The sequence below is a fragment of the Balaenoptera musculus genome, chromosome 3, assembly GCF_009873245.2.
Source record: "Balaenoptera musculus isolate JJ_BM4_2016_0621 chromosome 3, mBalMus1.pri.v3, whole genome shotgun sequence".
Classification (NCBI taxonomy): Eukaryota; Metazoa; Chordata; class Mammalia; order Artiodactyla; family Balaenopteridae; genus Balaenoptera; species Balaenoptera musculus.
This window is the reverse complement of record NC_045787.1, coordinates 734125-754348: the sequence shown is the minus strand read 5'-3', so window position 1 is coordinate 754348 and position 20224 is coordinate 734125. Positions and strand designations below refer to the sequence as shown.

General features: G+C 64.0%; 1 protein-coding gene across 1 annotated transcript; it reads right to left on the bottom strand.

Annotated features, from left to right (window-relative positions):
* Positions 1 to 1039: 1039 nt before the first annotated feature.
* SLC6A19 (solute carrier family 6 member 19) lies at positions 1040 to 18741 on the bottom strand. The gene is made up of 12 exons (XM_036845445.1): positions 18540 to 18741; positions 11942 to 12082; positions 11405 to 11542; positions 10430 to 10611; positions 9922 to 10032; positions 9540 to 9652; positions 7368 to 7496; positions 7109 to 7265; positions 5238 to 5442; positions 4913 to 5072; positions 3184 to 3346; positions 1040 to 3026 (listed from the first exon to the last, which is right to left on the bottom strand). Exons 1-12 carry the CDS (start codon positions 18739 to 18741, stop codon positions 2823 to 2825), a joined length of 1905 nt encoding a protein of 634 aa, XP_036701340.1. The 3' UTR covers positions 1040 to 2822.
* Between the last annotated feature and the right edge of the window lie 1483 nt (positions 18742 to 20224).

Below are 20224 nucleotides of genomic sequence, written 5' to 3'. Positions count from 1 at the left end.
CGGGTGGGGCTGTGAGGAATAGCTGAGATGAACATCTGCACACGGCTTTGTGTGGATGTGGGGCAAATGCCCGGGCAGGACTGCCGGGCCTGGGGCCGTGTTTATTTTTAAGCCACATTTATTTTCCAAAGAGATTTCCAAACTTCTCAAATTGTCTGAACGTGAACTTTCCCTCTGGTTCCCAATGTTCCTCTTCTGAGGATGCCCAGGTAAGTTCCAGAAGATCAGCCCTCCCCTCTGCATCCACTGGCACCCCGGTGCCCAGGAATCCATGCTGGGTGTGAGCCCACCATTAGCCACAGGGGTCGAGGAGGGAGTGGGGGCCTGGATCCCCAGGGTGCTCCCTGGGGTGGGAGGGTGGCACCAGGGCACAGGGGAGGGGGCTTGGCCAGGCTGGGGGGGACACGTGAGCCCTCTCCTTAGCTCAGAGCACCTCCTGCCTGCGGGCTGGAGAGGTAGTGAGCTGACACGGTGGATTCAGCCTAAGCCTCCCGCTGGGGGCTCCCTGGACACGTTCCCGCCCGACCCAGCAGACGCTTCCACTAGGACAGGCCAGGGCCCTACAGCCATAATCTCACGTTTCCTGGAAGCTAGTCTCGCAGCCGGGCAGCAGGATGCCAAACATGGGGGTCCCGGAAACTCAGGCTCCAGGGGACACATTTTTTAGAGATCCCTTTTTGGGTGAGAGGAAAAAGTGAGAAAAGGGAGAATCAGAGAAGATGGAAAGCAGTGGGGGGAGGGGGAGGGGAGGGGAGGCTGGAGATGAGAAGCGGGAGGGCAGGCCCAGCCCCGAGTTACCCCACAGGCCTTCCCCTCCATGCCTCCTGCTCCGTTTTTTCCCTGTCCCCCCCACAGCGACCTGGCCAGCAGCTCCCATATCCTGAGGTCAAGGCGCACCCACCCCTGAACTCCACCGGGTGCCTCAGGTAATGGGGGCTCCGTGAGCGCAGCAGAACCGCAGTCCGGCCCCGTCCCTTCGAGGCTGGGGCTCCGCTGCTTGTGCGTCCTCTGCATTTAGACAGCATTTAGGCCAAGAGCGTGAAAGGGAGTGATTTATTCAGACAGGTACACGCGATGCCCACAAAGCCCAAATTTCTAACAATTTGCGAAATGTGAAGTCTGAAAGGAACCCTCACCAAGCCACAGAGAGACGGACGGACCAGCCCCGTCCAGGTCACGCGTGGGAGCGTGTCCCCCTCCATGCCCCGGGGCGGAGGCAGCAGAGCTGCCCCAGAGGAGGGTCGGAACGCTCTGGGGAGCAGGGAGGGGGGGTCCTGCGGAAGCTGGCGGGGCGTCTCCAGGTGGGAGGGACACGGCGCCGGGACCCACTCCCACTCGGGTCTCCCATCCTGCGCCGAGAATCCTCAGAAGGTCCTGTTTAACTTAAACTTCCAGATCTTTCCATGGAAAGTGGAGGCGACTAGTTCTTGGAAACAAACACCCAAGTGCCGCGTGGCCTGGGCTGAGACTGGGTGTGGCACCCCGTCCCTGGCTGGGAGAGAGGGGCCGACGTCCGCTGGCGACACCCGGTGCACGGCCCTCCGGGCCTTCGAGGCCCCTGACGCTGCTCGGGACGCATGCACGGTCCTCCACCGCGGTGGCCAAGGCTGAGGTGGTGACCCGTGAACTCGTCTTTCCCGACACCTGGCTAAGTACTCACGCAGTTGCTATCCGCTCAAGAAAGCGCGAAGTGGGATTTTCTGCCCTAAATCGCCCAAGCTGAGTTTTATTAACTATTCGTCTGTTCATGGCGGCCAGATGCAGTGATTAAGTGGGTCAGCCTTCACGACGCCGGAATGTGGCCAAGACTCGGGGGCTCTTCACGGCCGGCAGGTGGGCGGGGCCCCACAGGGCTCTGCCAGGTTCTCGCAAGCTCACCGGCCTCTTCTGGACAGGCCTTGGGAAGAGCACTCCTAGCCACGAGGTCAAAGCCCCGACCTCACGGCGGGAGTCCCGAGCTTAGGAGGTGACACGAGGGGAATGGGGGGCGGGCAACGAGATTATGTTCCTAGGGGCCAAGATGAGCAGGACACGCCCAGCAGGCACACCCCCGCTGCAGCTCTGACTCTCCCTGGGAATGTGGGCAGGGCGGGGGGACCACCAGTCTGCTCCTGGGCCGCTGGGCCTCACCTGGCAGGCATGTGTGCCGCAGGGCAACATGCATGTGTACACACATAGCCATAGGCATGCATGCATACACACAGACACACACATAGCTGTGCATACACATACATACGCACGGATACACATGTGCACGGTGCATAGACACACGCACATGCATGCACACTCACACGTGCGAGTACATTCATGCGCCAACTCATGTATACACCTGCTCACACATACATGTACAAGCACACATACACATGCATGTGCACACACACTCACACGTGTGTGTCCCCACACCGGGAGGGTCCCTCCTGTCCCCTTTTGTGCACACATGCTTACATACACCCACACACCCACACATACACTTGCACATGTATATACACTCACCCATACACACATACCTATGTAGGCACACACCCACACACTGTGTACACACTTTTATACTTGTACACTCGCAATGTACACATACACACTCACACACGTGCACACTCACACAGCATCCACTCATATGCAAACACTCTTGTGCACGTACGTATATACACTCACACACGTGCACACATGTGTACATAGGCACACGCTCACGCCCATGTATACATGCCCCCACGCAGGCACACTCACACAACACACACACACGTGCACACACACGCTCACACACGCACACACATGCAGCCCACCCTCTCCTCTGACGCCACACCCCATGCCGTGGGCTGGGCCACTCAATACTTCAGGTCCCCGTTCACCGAGACCGTGGACGGCGCGCCAACCAGCCCCTGCCGGTCCCCTGCCCTCTGGAAGCGGTTCCTGATGAGCCTGTAGATGGCGAAGCCAGGGATGACAAGGCAGGGCACCCCGGCCACAATGACCACCACGCCGTACACCCAGTTCGGGTACTTGAGTTTCTGGGATTTGGGAAATTCCTCCTGGAGAGAGAGAGCGACGTTGGGGTGAGCAGACAAGGCAGCCGGGGGGTCCCTCAGGGCGAAGTGCCCTCTCCCCCCCTGTGACTCTCTCCTGGCCTCCAGGGTGAAGGGAGGGAGAGCCCGGCCCCCACCCCCACCCTGGGGGCCCAGGGCTCACATAGGCTGGGTTCCAGACGCTGTATATCAGCTCCTCGTTGACCTTGATCACGAAGAAGAACAGGAAGATGGTCAGCATGAGCAGGGGACTCACCACTCTCCACGTGACCTGCCAGAAGATGTTGGGCTTGTGGCCGATCATGAACTCGATGTCCCTGTTGAACCTGGAAGCAGAGGCCAAGGGGGCTGTCACCAGCACACACGGAGAGGCCTTTAACCCCAAGAAGGCAGAGCCTCTCCACTCCCAGACAGACGGCCCCAGTCCTGCGATGCCGCACTCCGACCCGTCACATCCTTCTGGGCAAAGACGCGCCTCCCCTAGGAAGACCACCACGGGCACAGCAGAAGCCGATCTGGAGCCTCTGAGAAGCCCCGCCGTCCCACGGTGCCGCTGCCCAGATGGACCTGGGGACTCTTGTCGGAGGTGTCCTCCTCCTCAGGCCCCGGGCAGGCACTGATGTGAAGGAGGGGTCAGAGCCTCTGGGGATGGAGGAGGGAAGCCGTCGAAGCTCCTGCCCCAGCCTCCTTGGCATGGCAGCAGCCCTGACCTTGGGGAGCCTCACCATCTCCCCCCATCCTGTGCCCAATGCCCTTCTGCACAGATGCGTTTGTCGTCTGCAGAAATCAGAACAAAGTGGGCAGAATGTAAACGTGAGCTGTCCAGGGCCCGGCGAACCCAGAGGATGCTGCTGGAGAAGCACAGGCGCCCAGGCCTTGTCCCCTGCGGGGCTCAGGAGCCCCGTGACCGGACTCTTCCGCTCGGCCCGTCCTCCCCGAGGCAAGCGATACAGGGTAGCTGCCCGGAGCCAGTGTCTGGCTTCAACGGTCCTCCGGCCGTTCACAGAGGGATGTGCTCTTTCAGACGGTTTCACACCCGCTGCAAGGCCAGCATCACACGTGCGGCGGCATCCGCACCTTTCCATCCCCACGTTCCTCCCTGACGTCTGCTGATGCTACACACAGCAGGTGTCCCAAGTGCGCCTCGGTGTCCCCATGGCGCCACCAGGCTGGTTCAGGTTGTGTTGCTGAGTGAGCCCCTGCACGTGTGTCCTTACACACGTGTGCTCTTGGTGGCGCAGGGAAGGGGTCCCGAGGCGGCCCCCTCTATGGGCTCGTGCAGTTCAATGTTAATTGATTCCAGCAGATTATTTCTGGATCCGTGGTGAGTCCAGCTCCTGCTAAGAGCCCAGGGACCGCCTTCTGGGTCCCCACCGATCCCCGATGCCCTGAGCGACTGGCCAAGGGATGGCTGACCGGGCCACACTTGTCTGCCTTTCTTTGCCTGAGAAGCCCTCCCCAGACCCCTGGGAGCGGCCCTGGCTGTGCAGCCCGAGCTGGAATAAAACACCCAGCTCCCTCCCCACAGGTGGGGTCCTGGGGAAGCCCCTCTACCCGCAGCAGACGGCCTGCCTGTGCACCTGCCCTGGCTTCTCTCACCCGCCCCGAGACTGTGCTGTCTCCTCCCGCTGCTGCCGGCGCTTGTCCTGAGGCCTGGGAGCACCTGGAAGCTGGAGGGGGTACGGTTTGCATCCCTGCGGGACCCCTCTTCTCTCCCTGTCGCCCTCCCAGGGCCAGGCCCCGCCCACATGGCGCCGGGCCGGAAGGGAGGGGCAGGCCTGGCCCTGTGTCTTCGCGGACGTGCCGCCCCCGTCCTGCCCCGAGCGCACCCCTCGTCCCGTGACGGGAATTTCCCCTGGCCGCTGGAGACGGTCCTCCGCCTTCCCTCCTACCTGTCTATGCCGTACACGTAGACGACGGAGAACATCTCGAAGAAGGCGATGATGAGCAGGGGGATGGAGCCCGCGTAACTGTCCAGCAGAGACAGCCAGTACTGGCCCGAGTTCAGGGTGAAGACGAAGGCGATGAGATACATCCCCAAGCAGATGAGGCCTGCGGGGCACAGAGCAGGGCCATGGTCGCCGGGGCAGAGCGGGCCGCCGGGGACACAGGCCCCACGTCGCCGCACCCTTCCTCTGGCGGCTGCACCACGGCCACGACCCCCGGAGCCGGTCCTCCCAGCTCGGCCCGCACGGCCCCGGCCCCAGTCCGGCCTACCTGTGAGCAGCTCCTTGGGCCAGTTTTTGGGGATGACCTTGAGGTCCTGCAGGGGCACCACCACACCCTCCATGTTCCCGAACATGGACGACAGGCCCAGACAGAAAAGCATGATGAAGAAGAGCACGGACCAGAGCGGGGCCACCGGCATCTTGGTGATGGCCTCGGTGAAGACGATGAAGGCCAGCCCGGTGCCCTCCACGCCCTGCAGGGTGGGGCAGGCGTGTCACCCAGGGCCTGCCTCTGAGGCACCCACAGGCCAGTCTGGCCCTGTCACCGGACGGCTCTCCACCCGCCAAGCCAGCACCACGCAAGCATGGCTGATGTGAGCCATTTTGTGAAATGACCAGACCTTGTCTTTTAGCCCTGAGCGTATTTTAAAAAGCTGAACTAGTTTCACGACCGGAAGTGGATCACATTGTCCAGCAGTGGTCAGGGCCCCGTGCGGCCGGACAGACACACGCAGCAGATGCACACGGACTGCCAACTGCTCGCTGATGGGCACCCCCCCACGTCTGGGGCCAGAGCACTAAGCGACTTCAATGGGCCTGAGCGCGAGTCCCCAAAGCAGACACCCTGGACGTGCGCCCGCCAGCGGTCAGAGCAGCCCGCGGGGCAGGCAGCGCCAAGGACGGGCCCGCGGGTGCGTAATGACCACGCTCTGCCCGGGGTGGGTGGTCCTGTGCGGCCACATGTAGCCCACACAGGTCAGCGAGGCCTCAGGCACCAGCTCCCCCTCTTGGGGGCCAGGGTTCCCGGGGGTAGAACCTCCGCAGAGAAACCTGAGCTCGGAGGGACTGAACGGGGAGCCGGCAGCCCCCGCAGGACTCACGCGGGGCCGGGATCCCATCAGAAGCCAGGGCCCAAGTCAGCGTAGCAGCATTTACACGAGGGCCCGGGACATGAGGACTCGGCGCCACGCAGAAGAGTGGGAGGCTGAGGGGCGTTGTCACCAGCGGCCTGGTGCCCACACCACGGAGGAACGTGTCCGGGGTCTCACAGCCCAGACCCCGTGGAAAGACAGAAGCACGTCTGCACTGCCCGGGGCATGGGGGAGGCGGCAGGAGCACAGCTGACGGAAGACCTCCAGGATGCGGGACTGCGTAAACTTACGGCGTAAACTTACTAAAACCCTGCAAACTGCGCTGGACACGGGAGAGCTTCCAGGTGAGAACTGACACCTCGATTAGGTTGCTTTTTAAAAAGAAGGGAAATTCAGGCTCTTGGCGGGGTCGGGGGGCGGTCACTGTGACTCCTTCCCTCTCACCCGGGGCTCCCAGGGGAGAGCCAGGCAGGGAGGACCCTCTGCTCTGTGACCGCTTCTGGCCAGATTGTGCTGTCGCCGGAGAAACAGGCCCTCAAAATGCTCCACACGCCCCGAAATGTCGGGTGGCTCCAAATAAGAAAATTGCAAAAACAAAATTAGTAAATGTTGGCCCATGAGCATCACAGAAGGAACCGTCACTCATCACTGGGGTTGGTGTTCAAAGCATTTGTGCATCAGGCGAGGGTTTCCCAGCACCGTGACGGCCACCAGCTGTCGAGTGATTTCAAAAGTACAGTTATAATGACTCTGACCTTTTCGTAGAAGAAATTAAAGTAAAAATGGACCACGGGTGTTTGACCTGAGGCCACGGAGAGGTCAGGCCCATGGAGGCCCTTGGGTCCCTGCCTCTGCATCACGGGGCCTCACACGTGGGATTCGTGGCCCAGCAGACGCTGGTGCCCTAGACCCGGCGCCCAAGGGGCAAGAGGGGCAGGGCGGGCCGGCACGTGACAGGGGGGCGGGCCTGTCAGAACTGAGCTCCCGGGGGAAGCTCGGCGTCCACCCGAGGTGCCCGCTGCCCCGCCTCGCGGCCCCAGGCGCCTACCTCCGAGAGGAAGGTATTCATGTCGCATGTCTGGAACTTGAGCTCTGCGTAGGCCGCGGGGTTGGAGGCATTGCACCACCGCTGCATCTCAGCGAAGTTCTCCTGTGTCACGTTGCCTTCGGGCAGGTCGAACCCATTGATAAGCGTCAGGATGTTCCTGGAAAGAGAATGAGGCTGACTCCAGCCCTGGCGGGCTCCTTGGAGGCGGAGGCGAGGGGCAGGGACGCAGCGGCCGCCAGGGCGCCAACCAGCCACTCACGCGCTGAAGCAGTCATCAAAGCGCTCGGTGGCGCGGAAGCCGATGATGGAGTAGACCACAGTGGCCGCGTACACGGACGTGAAGCCGTTGATCACAGACACAATGACCGAGTCCATCTCGCAGTTGTTGCTGCGGACGAAAGCGGCTTCGGTGACCACAGTCTCGGGGACGTCGTGTACGCCCGACCAGCCCGCGCCGGCACAAGTGGGACCGTCAGAGCCATCGGGCCAGCCTGAGAGGCTGAGCCGCCCCTGGGCATGGATGGGGGAGGGGGCTCTCCCACCACCCGCCCGAACGCCAGGTGACGGTCCCCAAGCCCTGCTGCGACCTCGTGGCCCCTTGGTGCCCCCCCCAAGCCCTGGGGACCCCCAGAGCTGGAGCTGGAGATCCCTGTGTTCAAGTCTCTGCTGGGCCAGCGTCTGCTCTGGGCTCAGGAGGTGACTCGTCAGCCCCACGTGGGCAGGACAGCCTGGACCTTACAGCCCACCAGCCACAGAGGCTTCAAAGAGGCGGCCTGGGCCAGGTGTCCCCCACCCCCTGGCCTGGACCCCTTCCCTCCCCCCTCCCTCCCCCCTGCCCCTGCCAAGGACCCCTCCTGCCGGCTCCAGGCCCTCACGGCTGAGGATCCCCCACCTCCACCTGGACACCCAAAGCCTCCCCCAGCTCAGCACATGGCCACTGACCTTCCCACCCTCCCCCCCTGCTGACGACACCATCCTTCCAGACGCTTCCATCAGGAGTCCCCAGGGAAATGCAAATCAAACCCCAGTGAGATGCCATGGCACACCCACCAAGGCGGCGGAACCAAAACATTTGAGAGTGACAGGTGTGGGCGAGGGTGTGGAGGAACCAGGGCTTCCCACATGGCCCTGGGGGGTGCTGCGAGGTGGGGCGGCCGCGGTGGAGAGCTGCATCTCAGATGGTCAGACCTCGAGCCGCCCTGCGGCCCAGCAGCCCTGCCCCTTGGGGTACACCCGCAGGGAGCCAAAACGGGTGCACACGGAGCTTGAACGCAAACGTTCACAGCAGCCAGAAAGTGGACACAGCCAGATGCCCAGCGGCCGAGGGGTGGTAAACGGAGCCCAGCGCGGCCCATCCACAGGCCTCGGGACGACTCAGCCACGGTGGAAGGAGCGTGACACATGTGACAACGTGGGCGAACCCCGAGGGCCTCAAGCTCAGTGGGAGGAGCCAGACACAGAGGACGAAGGCTGGAGGAGGCCTGTCTGTGAGATGCCCAGAAGGGGCTGGCCCGCCGGGGAGAAAGCAGCCGAGTGTTCCCGGGGAGGGCATGGGGCTGACTGCTGAGGGGCGCGGGCTCTCTCGGGGGTTGGAAATATTCTGGGATTAGTGGTCATTGTTGCATGACTCTGTGAACACACTAAAAGCCACAGGACTGTGCACTTTAAAGGGGGTGGGTGTGTGCGGCTGGAAGCAGCTGAATCTTCACCCTCAACTACCCCCCCCTCGCCAATCTGCTGGACCTCACGGCACCCTCGGCCTGGGCGACCACACTCAGCTCCCACCCACCGTCGGAGTCTTTGTTCACGTGGCCTCTGGAGCCCCAGCCCGCTCTGACGCCAAGCCGGCCCAGCCCCAGGCTCCAGACCCCTTGCCCTGCTCGGTTCTTCCTTTTCTCCGAGTCTCGCATTGCCTGCGACCTGACAGAGGCTCACTGGGCTGGTTTGCCCCTGCCGACGCAGGGACGCAGGACCCAGGAGGATGGGTCCTGGCGCACGGGAGGCGGGGACGGGCACACAGCAGGTGCTCCGTAAGTGCTTATGAGATGAGCGGACACCACGGCGTTTCTCTGGAGGCCCTGGGGGGTTCTGTCGCTTCCTGTGTGGGTGTCGGTCTGGGGTGGACTGTGGGGGACCCACACCCGGGGTGCTGGATGCCGAGGGGTGGGGGACGGAGGGGGGAGCACCAGCGCCCGCTGCCGCAAGGGCCAGGGCACAAAGGAGAGGCCAAAGGGTAAGCAGGTCCCGCCCGCCTGCTCACGGCCCTGCCGACCACGATCCAGGAGACTCGGACCAGCGCCTCTGGAGAGCGCACGTCCCCTCCCTTCATTCCCACGGCGGGTCCGACGGGGAGACCGAGGCTCCGAGCGCCGGAGCGCCTGGTGCACTGACAGCCCTGCCGCCCACGGGACCCTCTGTCCCTCGCACTCACTGGACAGAGTTGTAGCTGGAGAAGGAGATGAGGCCCCCGAAGGCCAGCGAGAAGGAGTAGAAGACCTGGGCCCCCGCGTCAAGCCAGGTCACTGGGTTGGCCAGCTCCGTGACCTGCGGCCAAACAGACCCTCAGCTGTGCGCCACAGGATGGGGGGTGCGGGAGACACAGGAGGGGCGCCCAAGGGGGGACAGGAGCCTGGAGGCAAGGTGACAGCCGAGGCCACCAGTTGGCAGTCAGAGGGGCGACAGCTGATGACCCTCCACCCAGAGCCGCAGCTGAGCCGGCTCGTGACCCTCACAGGCCCGGCCCACACCCAGGGACCCTGGGACCGGGCAGGCGCTGCAGTGCCCAGCCCAGCGGGTGGACGGCGGGGACTCACGTTGGGCGTGAAGAGGAAGACGATGCCACTGGAAGCTCCCTTCAGCGTCAGGCCCCGGATCAGGAAAATGGTCAGGACGACATAGGGCAGCGTGGACGTGATGTACACGGCCTGGGGAGGTGGCAGGTGTGGGATGAAGGAGGCCGGACCGGGGGTGGGGGCCCCGGCCTCGAAGAGGAGGGCTGGCCCCGTGGGACCTGCACGGCTCTCCACCGTGCACCCCGGTCCCCAGCCTCCCTCTCTGGTTTCTATGTTCTGCTGTGAACGCGGTTACTGTTTAGCTCCTGCCAATCAGACGGACGTCACTGTCACTCCCACACTCGGCTTCTTAAACACGTGCTTGAGAGCCGTCTGGTCCAGCACCGAGTCTGCGGCGCCGGCCTGGGCGACCAGCAGAGCCCTCCCAGACAGAGGGCACGCAGGGGCTGGACCCTCGGAGCTGGCTGAAGGGGCGGCGGCCTGGGCGTGCCCCCCCCCGACGCCCCCAGGAGTGCCCGCAGTGCCCCACCTTCCCGGTGGTCTCGATGCCGCGGATGGTGCACACGTAGAGCACGCTCCAGGCGCACGTCAGGGACAGCAGGATCCACCACTGCACGGAGCCCGAGTCGTCGATGGAGGTGGAGATGTTGAGGGTCTCCCGGTACCAGTAGTAATCCACGGAGGAGCTGCGGGCACACTCCTCCACGTAGCCTGGCACAGGCACCCACGTCAGTGTGGGTCACAGAGCGCGCGGACCCCCAGGGAAGAAACTCGGGCCCAGATGCCAGGGCACGGACGCCAGGGGTGCAGTGCGCCTGTGCCCAGGCATGCACATGTGTGTGCACACCCACACAGACACACGCAGCAGACAATATGCACACAACATACTTACAGGCGTGTGCACACACGAGCACACTTGCATGCAATCGTGTGCACGTGTGCTACTTGTGTACATGCATAAGCATGCACACACCAAACAGACTTGCATGCAAACTCACATGCAAACCCAGGTACATGCACACACACATGCACACACTCTTGCACACGTGTGGCGTGCACACAGGGCCTCGACTGCCTGCCTTCTCCCCCCACCACCGCCCCATGGCACTCAGCCATTCAAGGGGTCCCCAGTCTTTGGGGGTCCCAGGCAGGAGCCCACACCGGGCAGCTCTGTTCAACCTCACACACTCTCACCACTCTGAGCCCCGGGGTCCCAGGGTCCTGATTGCCCCCCGGGCTCACGGAACCACAGAGAGACCCTGCCAAGGGGGGCATGGTCTAATCCTGGCAGACCTCCCCTCGCTCTCACCCCACCCCCATCCCCAGAGACAGGGAAGTTGCCCTGAATGGTCCCAGTGCGGCCAGGGAGGCCACGGGGGCAGGGCCCGCCCCTTTCTGTGCACTGGTTTTTGCCAAACTTGGGCGACAACCACGCGAATTTTGGAGAATCAGAGGGCAGCTGCTTGTGGGCCGGCGCCCCCCTCCCAGGCCCGCCAGGGCTCACCTGTCTGGTTGGCATTGAGTGGGCACTGGCTCCACGGCAGGGGGTCCTGGAAGGAGTTGAAGAAGTACCACATAACCCAGGCGATGATGGTGTTGTAGTAGAGACCCACCATGAAGGACACGAACATGGATGCGATGCCTGAGGGGGGTGGGGAGGTCACCTCTCGGGGGAGCCTCCTGACCCACTGCGAGTGAGTGGACCGAGGCCCCAGCCCCAGCGGTCAGCGTCCCTCCCGGTCCCTGCTCTGGGCAGGCAGTGGGGCGCGCCGCTCTCCCCACGTGTCTGCCCCTCCCAGGCCCTGCACGCCTGGGGACTCGGGACGTCCTCTGCTGCCCGGCTAGCCCCTGGTGGCCTGGACCCTGCAGCCACACCCCAGGAGATTCTAAGGAAGGGTTTGCAAAGGCCTCAGGGCGGGGGCCATGGAGCCCTGGGACCTTCCTCTCCCTGAAACGTAGAGGGAAGGAAGGAGGACGGGGTGGCGCTTGCTGCCAACACGGGACCCCAGGCAGGCCCCCGAGTCCGGGTGCAGACACGCACCTACGCCCTTGAGGGCCGGGTGGATGGAGCTCCAGACGCCCACGCTCCCCTTCCGCAGCCGCTGCCCGATGGCGAACTCCAGATGCAGCAGCGGGATCCCCTCCAGGACCAGCAGGATGAGGAACGGGATCATAAACGCCCCTGGGGTGGGAGGGGCGGCGCGTCATCAGCGGGCGGCTCGCTGGACCGCAGAGGCCACCTGCGCAGGCGTTTGCCACAGCACAAAGGACGTCGCCGTCGACAGTGCCCGTGCTGATGGCCGTCGGCGTTGCTGTGGGCGGGGCTCACGCCACCTCCTAAGGGGGGCCGGCTCGTCCTCGTCTGCCATCTCTGCAGGACGCTGTCTGCCCCGCCGCCCCTGGAGAACTAGGGATGGTGTCCGCGTGTAGGTGGAGCGTGTAGGTGGGGAGGGGCACGTGCCAGGGTGAGCCCCTCGGGGGGTGTGGACACCCATGGCACCCTCACGCAAAGGTAGGGAAGGGCAGAGGGGAGAGGCCAAGGGTTCAGAGGCTGACCCGGACATCTGGCAGGAGCGTGTCTCAATCTGAGGCTTAGGGACCCTGCTCTGGGGACGTGGAGGAGCCAGACGCAACGCCTGACGGCTCTGCTCCCTGATGGGCACCAGGGCCCAGCCTGGCACTGACCAGGAGCCCCATGAACATCTGCCAAACGTAAATGAAGGATGGGGATGTGGTGACACCTGCTTTCATGGTGCACGTGGCCCCACTGGGCTCTGCTACCCGGCCCACAGTGACGCCCCTTCCTTTCTGTGCCCCTTCCCACTGCTCCGTCCTCAGCACCACCACCCCCAGCCCCCAAAAGCCATGGTTGTACCAGCCGCCCTGGCCTGAGCCAGGTCGGGACCCCCAGCTGCTCCCAGCCCCCTGACCCAGGCTCTGGGGAAAACAGGGGAGGCCGTCCAGGTGCACACGGCCTGGCACCGTGCCGAGCGCAATGCAGCCGAGATTAGCACAATCGTGGTTACCAAAGGTCGTTAGCATTAGTCAGGACGGAGCTCAGAAGCCGAAACTGGGCGATAAGAATTGGAAACACACGACTGCTTCAGGACTTGAGAGTGGATCCAGGTCCAGCCTGATGGGGTCTCGCGGTTGGGTTCCCAGGACACCGGGGCCGCCAGCACTGCCCTGGCATGCTCGCTCTGCGGCACTACCTCTCCGCCCCAAGTGGCCGGGTGTCCAGCTGTGAACCTACCAAGTGAGGCGGTGCCCGCATCTGCCCCGCACCCTGGGTGTGACACCCCATCTGGAGTGCTTGTGCAGCCCCCGTCTCCCTGCCTTCCCTCCGCTCACCTCGCCCCCTCGTTCTCCCCGGCCCCGCCTCCTTTTTCCGACACGCTCATTCTCTGTTCTCCCCCAGATATCTCAAATCCTTCACTTCTGCCCTGTTCTCTCCCCGACCCCAGCCAGGCCACCACCTCCCCACACTGGCCTCCCGGTCAGCGTGGGTGTCAGACCCTGAGCTGGAGGTCCTCATTGGCGTGGCACTGTGTGTGCGTGTGTGCCCGTGTGTACGTGCATGTGTGCATCCACACGTGCCTGAGTGTGTGTGTGTCCACGGGTATGTGAATGAGTGTGTATGTGTGAGCGTGTGGGCGTGTCCGTATGTATGTGGACGCTCGGTGTAAGCGTGCACATGGATGTGTGTCCTTGTGCATGTACGGGTGCACGTCAGTGTGTGTGTGTGTAGGCGTGTTTGAGAGTGTGTGTCTGTGTGCACACGCGTGCTGAGAGTGCGTGTGTGCGTGTGTGTGTCGAGAGGGACTTGGGGGGTGGGCAGGGGGAGGGGCGGGGGGCCCACAGCCTCTGCCAGCCCGGCTCTCCCTTTAGCTCCTGGGTTAGTCCCTCGGCCTTTTCTCTTTTTTCCCTCCTCCGTCTGCCTCCACAGAGCCCTCACGTTGGCGGGGACAGGCCCCAGAGCCCAGCGGCACCTCCTCCCTCCCCGTGGGCCTTCCTTGGTCTCCACGTCAGGACACTGAGGGGCCATCGGCCGCAGGCCTCTCTCCCAACCTGGGGCTCCAGGGACAGGCTTCTTCCGGTTCCAGGGCTGCCAGGGGGCTGAGGGCCAGGAAGCAAGGGGTGCGGGCTGTGACCATGAGGAAAGACCCCAGGAAAGGAAGGCCTGCCAGACGGATCCCCTGCTGGAGGGGAGGGGAGCTGCCCCGGGTCTGGGGACACGGCCGGAGACGTAGGTTCAGGGCAGGGACTCCTGTGATCCCTCTGTCAGTGAAGGTAAAGTTGAAATAAGATTTGTCTATCTGACGTTTTCTCGGGAGCTTGATTTGAAAAACTTTTGGACAGAACTACCAAGAAGAAAACAACCCCATGGTTCCAAATCCCGTCCCCTCCCCTCACTATGCCACCTTTACTCACCACCCCCCCCAGTCTCCCTGCACCTTCACCTCCATCAGGAAACTCCTATTCATCCTTGAAAACCTCACTTGGATAGCACCTCCTCCAGGAAGCCCCCCGCCCCCGCCTGTGGTCCTGGCACCTCTCCCTCCCACAGGCTCCTTGGGGACCAGAGGCTCAGCTTCAAGAGGATGGGAGGGTGGGACCAGCACATGTCCACTGCACCCCAGAGGTGGGCTGGGCCAGTGAGCCCTCCCGTGTGCCCATGTTGTGCAGTCCGCCTGCCCGGCTCCCCCAGCCCTGGCAGCACCAGCAGGAGGCAGGCACTCAGGCTCCAGGGAATATGCATCTTCCCTTGTAAACGGGCTCCTCTTCTGGGGGCAGGTATGGAGGAGGCGGAGGGACAGAGGAGGGAGGGCTGCGGGTCTCAGTGAGCGAGGAAAGCCACTTAAGTGCCCGGTGCCCGGCATGGTTCCAAAGGCCCCCGGAGACGGGGACGGCCCCCACGGAGGGACACACATGCACAGAGAGACGCGGGGGCAGGAGAGGTAAACACCCCCGGGAGAATGACACGGAGTTTCTCTCCGAAAATCAGGAAGCGAGACGGGGGAGGAGGGAGCCGCCGGAAGAGGGCCTGGCGGTGGCCCACGTGGCGCAGGTTCAGGTGCAGGGTACCTCTCAGCTTTGGAGTCTCCCAGGGGTGCCTCACTTTTGTTTAATCATGAAGGATAATCGCAAACCCTCAGTCGGCTTCCAGGAGGAAAGCGAAGTGGAAACTGAGGCTGCTGCCCCCCCGCGTCGAGGATTTACCGGGGGATTTGCGGTGGCTCCGCGGCTGGGCTTGTGTAGGGGGTGGGCAGCAGGTGCCTCAGCGGAGGGCCAGCCTCCCCTGGGCACTGCCCACTTCCCTAGACACCCATGGAGGGGCCATGGGTCCCCCTGCCATTTCCCCAAGTGACACCACCGCCCGCCCTCACCCAGGGCCTTCCCTGCGTCCCTGCCAGCTCCGTGATCTGGACTTAGTGCCCGGGAGAAATTGCTAGGCCGCCGCGGAGCCGGCCCGCGGGAGGGGCTGAAGTCGCATGGGCAGGTCCTGCCCTCCCTGGGCCTGGTCCACCCTGCTGGTCTGTGGGGTCCCAGTCAGCGTCTGGCAGAGCGGCCCCCTGAAAGGCATCCAGGTCCCCCAGGCCAGGGGACACCAGAGCCCCGTGGCACCGCCCCGCGGGCACAGCAGCTGCCCGGAGGGCCTGGGGGCGGAGAGGAAGCCTGGGTTTGTCCAGGGCCCAGAGGTCACGACCCCAGAAGTGGGACCACCCGGGACCCCGCACTCCCGTGGGCCCTGCTCTGCCCTCCTCGCCTGGGCCCTGTCCCCCATGGGAGCACCCAGCCCGTGTGTGCCCCGGATCTGCTGGATGGGCAGAGCTGGCCCTCGCAGAGGGAGTGGACAGAGCCGGGGTGTGGAGACTGGCGATCCAGGCACCCTGGGGGGGGGCCCACCTCCTGGAAACTCAGCTGGCACGGGGGAGGGCGGGGTGCGGCGTGGGGCCAGGGAGCTGAATGCAAGCGTGGCCCCTGGATGCCGGACTCCTGGTCAGAGCAGAGGGCAGGCAGCAGGTACACTGCCCGTCTGCCGGCTGGATTTATAACCATGCGTGCGGACCCGACGACAGAACGCTGGCCCGGGGACTCGGGAAGGAGGGGCACAAAGGACGAAGGAGGAGATTCCTGAAGTGAGACCACCCTGCGACGTGGAGGGAGGAGCGGTGCGGACGGGTAGGGGAGGGAGGCGGGGAGAGATGCCAGCGTCCCCCACCTCCCGAGCCCAGAAAAGCAGCAGGTCCTTCCCAAACCCCAGGGAGCTGACACAGCCGGGGCTCCCACACCCGCCGGCCCAGGGGGCTGCTCTGGGCCAGCAAGCTCCTCCTCTGTGGCTGGGGCCACGAGCCTGCCCGCAAGGGGACAGCTCCTTCAGCGTCACAGACCCCTGCTACCTGCTGACAGCAAACACTCACCCCAGAGCAGAGGCAAGCGGAGGCCGGACCAGCCCGCGGGAGGGTGGAGCGAGGGCTGCACCCCCGCACCCCCTGCTCGCCGAGATGCCGGGACCCATCGGAGACCCAGACCCAGAGGCCCGGACAGCTTGGTCCCCCAGGGTCGGGCCACAGCCGGCTCGGCGTGCACACGGCTGCACACGGCCACACACGCAACAAATACCGGGAAAACGTTGCTGGTGCTCGAGCCTCCATCGGGGGCCTGGGGGTCTTTATTGTGGCTTTCTCTACTTCTCTGTATTTACTTTTCTTCATAATATAAAATGTAAAGTAAAGTAAAAGATCCTTTACTTCTTGAATTACCCAAAAGTCCTGGAAATAACGGGAGACAAAGTAAGTTTTCACCAGACCAGAACTGATGGTCAGGGTGGGAGGAGCTCAGATACCTTCAAAGGTGGCATTTTCTCCTCAAGCTGCACAACTGCTCCCCTCCCTCACAGCTGGCTCTGCGGGGGCGGGAACGTCACCCTGATGGGTCGCCGGCCACCCGCGGCCTCGTCCTCAGGGACTGTCCCCCGGGCGTGGAGGACAGGACACCCAGCTCCTGACCCGTGAGCCGGCCCTCCGGGTGGGGCGGGTGGACCTGTCCGGGGCGGGGCGGCAGCCTCGCCCGGGTGTCCGGGGCTGGACCTCCACCCTCGCCCAAGCTGCGGGGCGGGGCCGCGTGAGGGACCCCAGCTGCCTCCGTCAGCGGGGTCTGCAGGCTGCTCTCGCGCTGCCCCTCGGGCTCCCGGCCAGTGTGCAGCTGCGCCCGGAAACCCCACTTCCCACGGGGAGTTCTTCCTAGTCAAGGGCCTAGGCTCTCTGGGAGTCTGAGGTCTTGGTTTCTGCTCTGTCACTCTCACTGAAGACCTTGAAGCTGCTTCCAGCGTGTTCCTCCCGGGCGTCCCTCCCCGGCTCTGGGGTCCCAACCACCTCTTCTCAGGGACAAGCACGTGGCCTCCACCCACAAAGCAGGTCCATCCCGAGCCGCCCCGGGCGCCATGTGCGGAGGGAGCGGCGAGCCCCTCCTCCCTCTCCACCTCCTGTGCCTGTGCTGAGCTCGATGCTGGGACCCTCCCCCAGGATGGCCCCTCAGGGGCCGTGACCAGCACCTTCCAGAGGGGGGGCACCAGCCTCACTGAAGCAGCTGAGAGCCTGGCAAGAATAGGCCGGGCTCAGGCTGGGGGTCCCTGACCTCACAGGCTCCCTGGGGCCCCAGGCACAGAGGGAAGCGCAGGCTGGACCAGAGGCTCAGAGGACACACCCTCACGGACACTCAGGAGCTCGAGTCCTTGGGGGAATCACTGAGGGGACCCCGGGAGGCCACTTCCACGTCTGCTCTTCTTGAGGACACTCGTGTCACAAAGCCTGGGAGAGCCTGCAGGTTCTTCAGAGTTAGAACTGACTCACGTCCCTGGAGAGCGTTCAAGAGCCCACAGAACCAGGAGCATACCCAGAGCATCCGACCGGCCAGCTCTCGGGGCCGTCTGTCCCGCGAGCACTGCGCCTGCCCCAGACCTCTTCCCTGGGTCCAGTTCCCCTGCCCGAGGCCGGCATGGGGGCCGGAGGGGACCACAGTGTGACCTGTATCCCTGCAGCCTGTGGACACCAGGAGGGGGGGGGGAACGTGGCCACGGGGACCCAGATCCAGAACCTGGGGGGGAGGGGGTGCCTCAGCCCCCGGGGAAGGAGACCCCTGGGCTCCAGGCAAGGCCCCCAGAAGCCTCTGGCGGCAGTGGGATGGGGGGAGAGGGCCCCTGCCTCGGCCTGTGTGCACATGGGTTTCCCCGTGGTTTCCTGCTCCCGGCCCGGCCCCTCCTCGGTCCATCAGGAAGTGAGGTGCCCAGTGAGGTTGGGATGCAGGTGACACACAGGGAAGGCTCAGCCCGGTGCCTACTTGGTGGCCTCACCAAAGGCCGGCGTTACTGCCCGTCGGGCCAGCACCTTCCACACTCAGAGGAGGGGGCTCCCCCTGACCCCCACCTCCAGGTCAGACCAGGTCTGGGAACAGGGCTCCAGGGCGCTGGAGCGTGGGGGCCTCCCCGACGCGCAGGCCCTGGACGTGCGGGGCTAGGGCAGTGCTGCCAGCCTGGCGCGCCCGGCGCGAGGGGGACGCCGGCCCCCAGGCCACAGCCTCCCGCCTCCGCGCAGTGGGGCCCGGCGCGGAGGCGTGGGTGCCGCCCGCCCGCCGCCTACCTCCGCCGTGGCTCTGGCACAGGTAGGGGAAGCGCCACACGTTGCCCAGGCCCACGCAGAAGCCCACGCAGGTGAGCATGTACTGCGCCTTGTTGTCCCACTGGGGCCGGGAGCCGCTCTCCTGCTTCTCGAGGCTCTCCAGCTCACCCAGCGTCGGGATCCGGGCCTCCAGGCCAGGGTTGGGCAGCACCAGCCTGACCATGGTGGGTCCGGGTGGGTCCCTCAGGCGCGGCCGGAGCGGAGGGTGAGTGGCCGCAGGCCGGAGCCCCGGCACTTTATAGGGAACCTTTGGCACCTCACCCCGAGCACCTGGGCCGAAAGGAAGCGTCAGCAGATCTGGAGGGCGAGTCCGCCAGACTGTTAATGCCTTATCTGCAGAGGCGCCGCAGACCCTCCGGGCTGCTCCCTGGGCGCTGCCGGCCCCTCCCCCTGTGCAAACGCCAAGGCAGCGGCTCAGGTGAGCCTCGCCCACCCACCCCCACACCACAACCGCGCGCGCACACGGGACTCTCCGGGAAGACCCGATGGTAGGACAGCCGCCTGGCTCTGCAGGACTCTCCCCACCCTCGGAGCCCTGCCCACCGGCCACAGCCCCACCTGCGGAGGAGGGGAGGGGGCCCTCTTTCCCCGGCTCTCACTGCCAGCGGGGGGGGGGGGAATGCGGGGCATCCTGACCCCCTTCCAGCTGGAGCCCTGGGTCCTGGGAGCAGCCCGCAGCCCTGTCCGCACTGAGCTCGGTGCCGCCTGGCCCCTCCGGCCCGAGCTCTGGGCTCTAAATAGGTCCTCAGAGAGCGGGGCCACCAGCGCCCGGTGCCCAGAGCTGCTTCAGGTGGGGCCTCCAGGCTGGGCCCTCATCCCCACGGGCTCTCCTGGGGGCTCAGAGCCATTGCCCTGCCGCCTCCCGCCCCTCCCCCGCCCCCCAGCTGGAACCCTCCACCAGCTCCTGTGTCTCTAAGGGCAAAGGCCTCCGGATCCGGATCCTGCAGGTCCTGCCTGCCCTGCCGTGACCTCTCACCTCGCCCCCCACTCCGGCCAAGGCCCCTACTGCTCCTCCGGCCCTGCCGCCCTCCCGGTGTCCAGGGGGCCATCCTCCCCCTTCGAGCGGGACACAGACTGCGGGTGGCCCTGCTCTCCCGTCCACAGCTCTCTCCTCCACAACATCCTCTCCTGTGACGGGACGTGCGGCTTATTTAGCCCTCTGGCTGTTTGCTTGGTCCCCCGTTCCCGGCTGCACTCTCCTCTCCCCGCCTCTTCACTCACATTTGCCCCATAGCAACTTTTTATTACGAAACAAATACATGCTTAGTCAGGAAAACTGGAGAGTTTACACCAGGAGTTTTCTCATTGTTCTGTACAGTTTTATAAACGTGTATGACACCCACTTACCCACTACTTGAAATGTCAGTGTCTGTGCATGATTTTTACTTAACATCATACCTTGAGAATGTTCCGTTCGTTAAATTAGAACTTTTAAACTAAATTCAGGTTTTTCTTTATTTTATTTTATTAATTCTTCGTTAAATTTTTCTTTCAAACATCATTTTTGATGTGGAACCTCAAACGTGCTCCGGGTGTTGGGCCTACTGCAATTTATTACATAAACTTTCCCTGACGTGGCACATCTCTGCTGCTTTCGATTTTTCCCTGTTATAAATATTGCTGTGATAAATGTATGTGAACACACG

Bases quoted from the DNA above. Each gene is read 5' to 3' on its own strand.
- SLC6A19 (XM_036845445.1), bottom strand. From the start codon at position 18,741: ATGGTCAGGCTGGTGCTGCCCAACCCTGGCCTGGAGGCCCGGATCCCG. The intron at 9,653-9,921 runs GTGAGTCCCCGC...GTTTGGCCGCAG, and splicing joins TCTTCCTCTTCACGCCCAAC to GTCACGGAGCTGGCCAACCC. The intron at 7,266-7,367 runs GTGAGTGGCTGG...TTCTCTTTCCAG, and splicing joins TTTGATGACTGCTTCAGCGC to GAACATCCTGACGCTTATCA.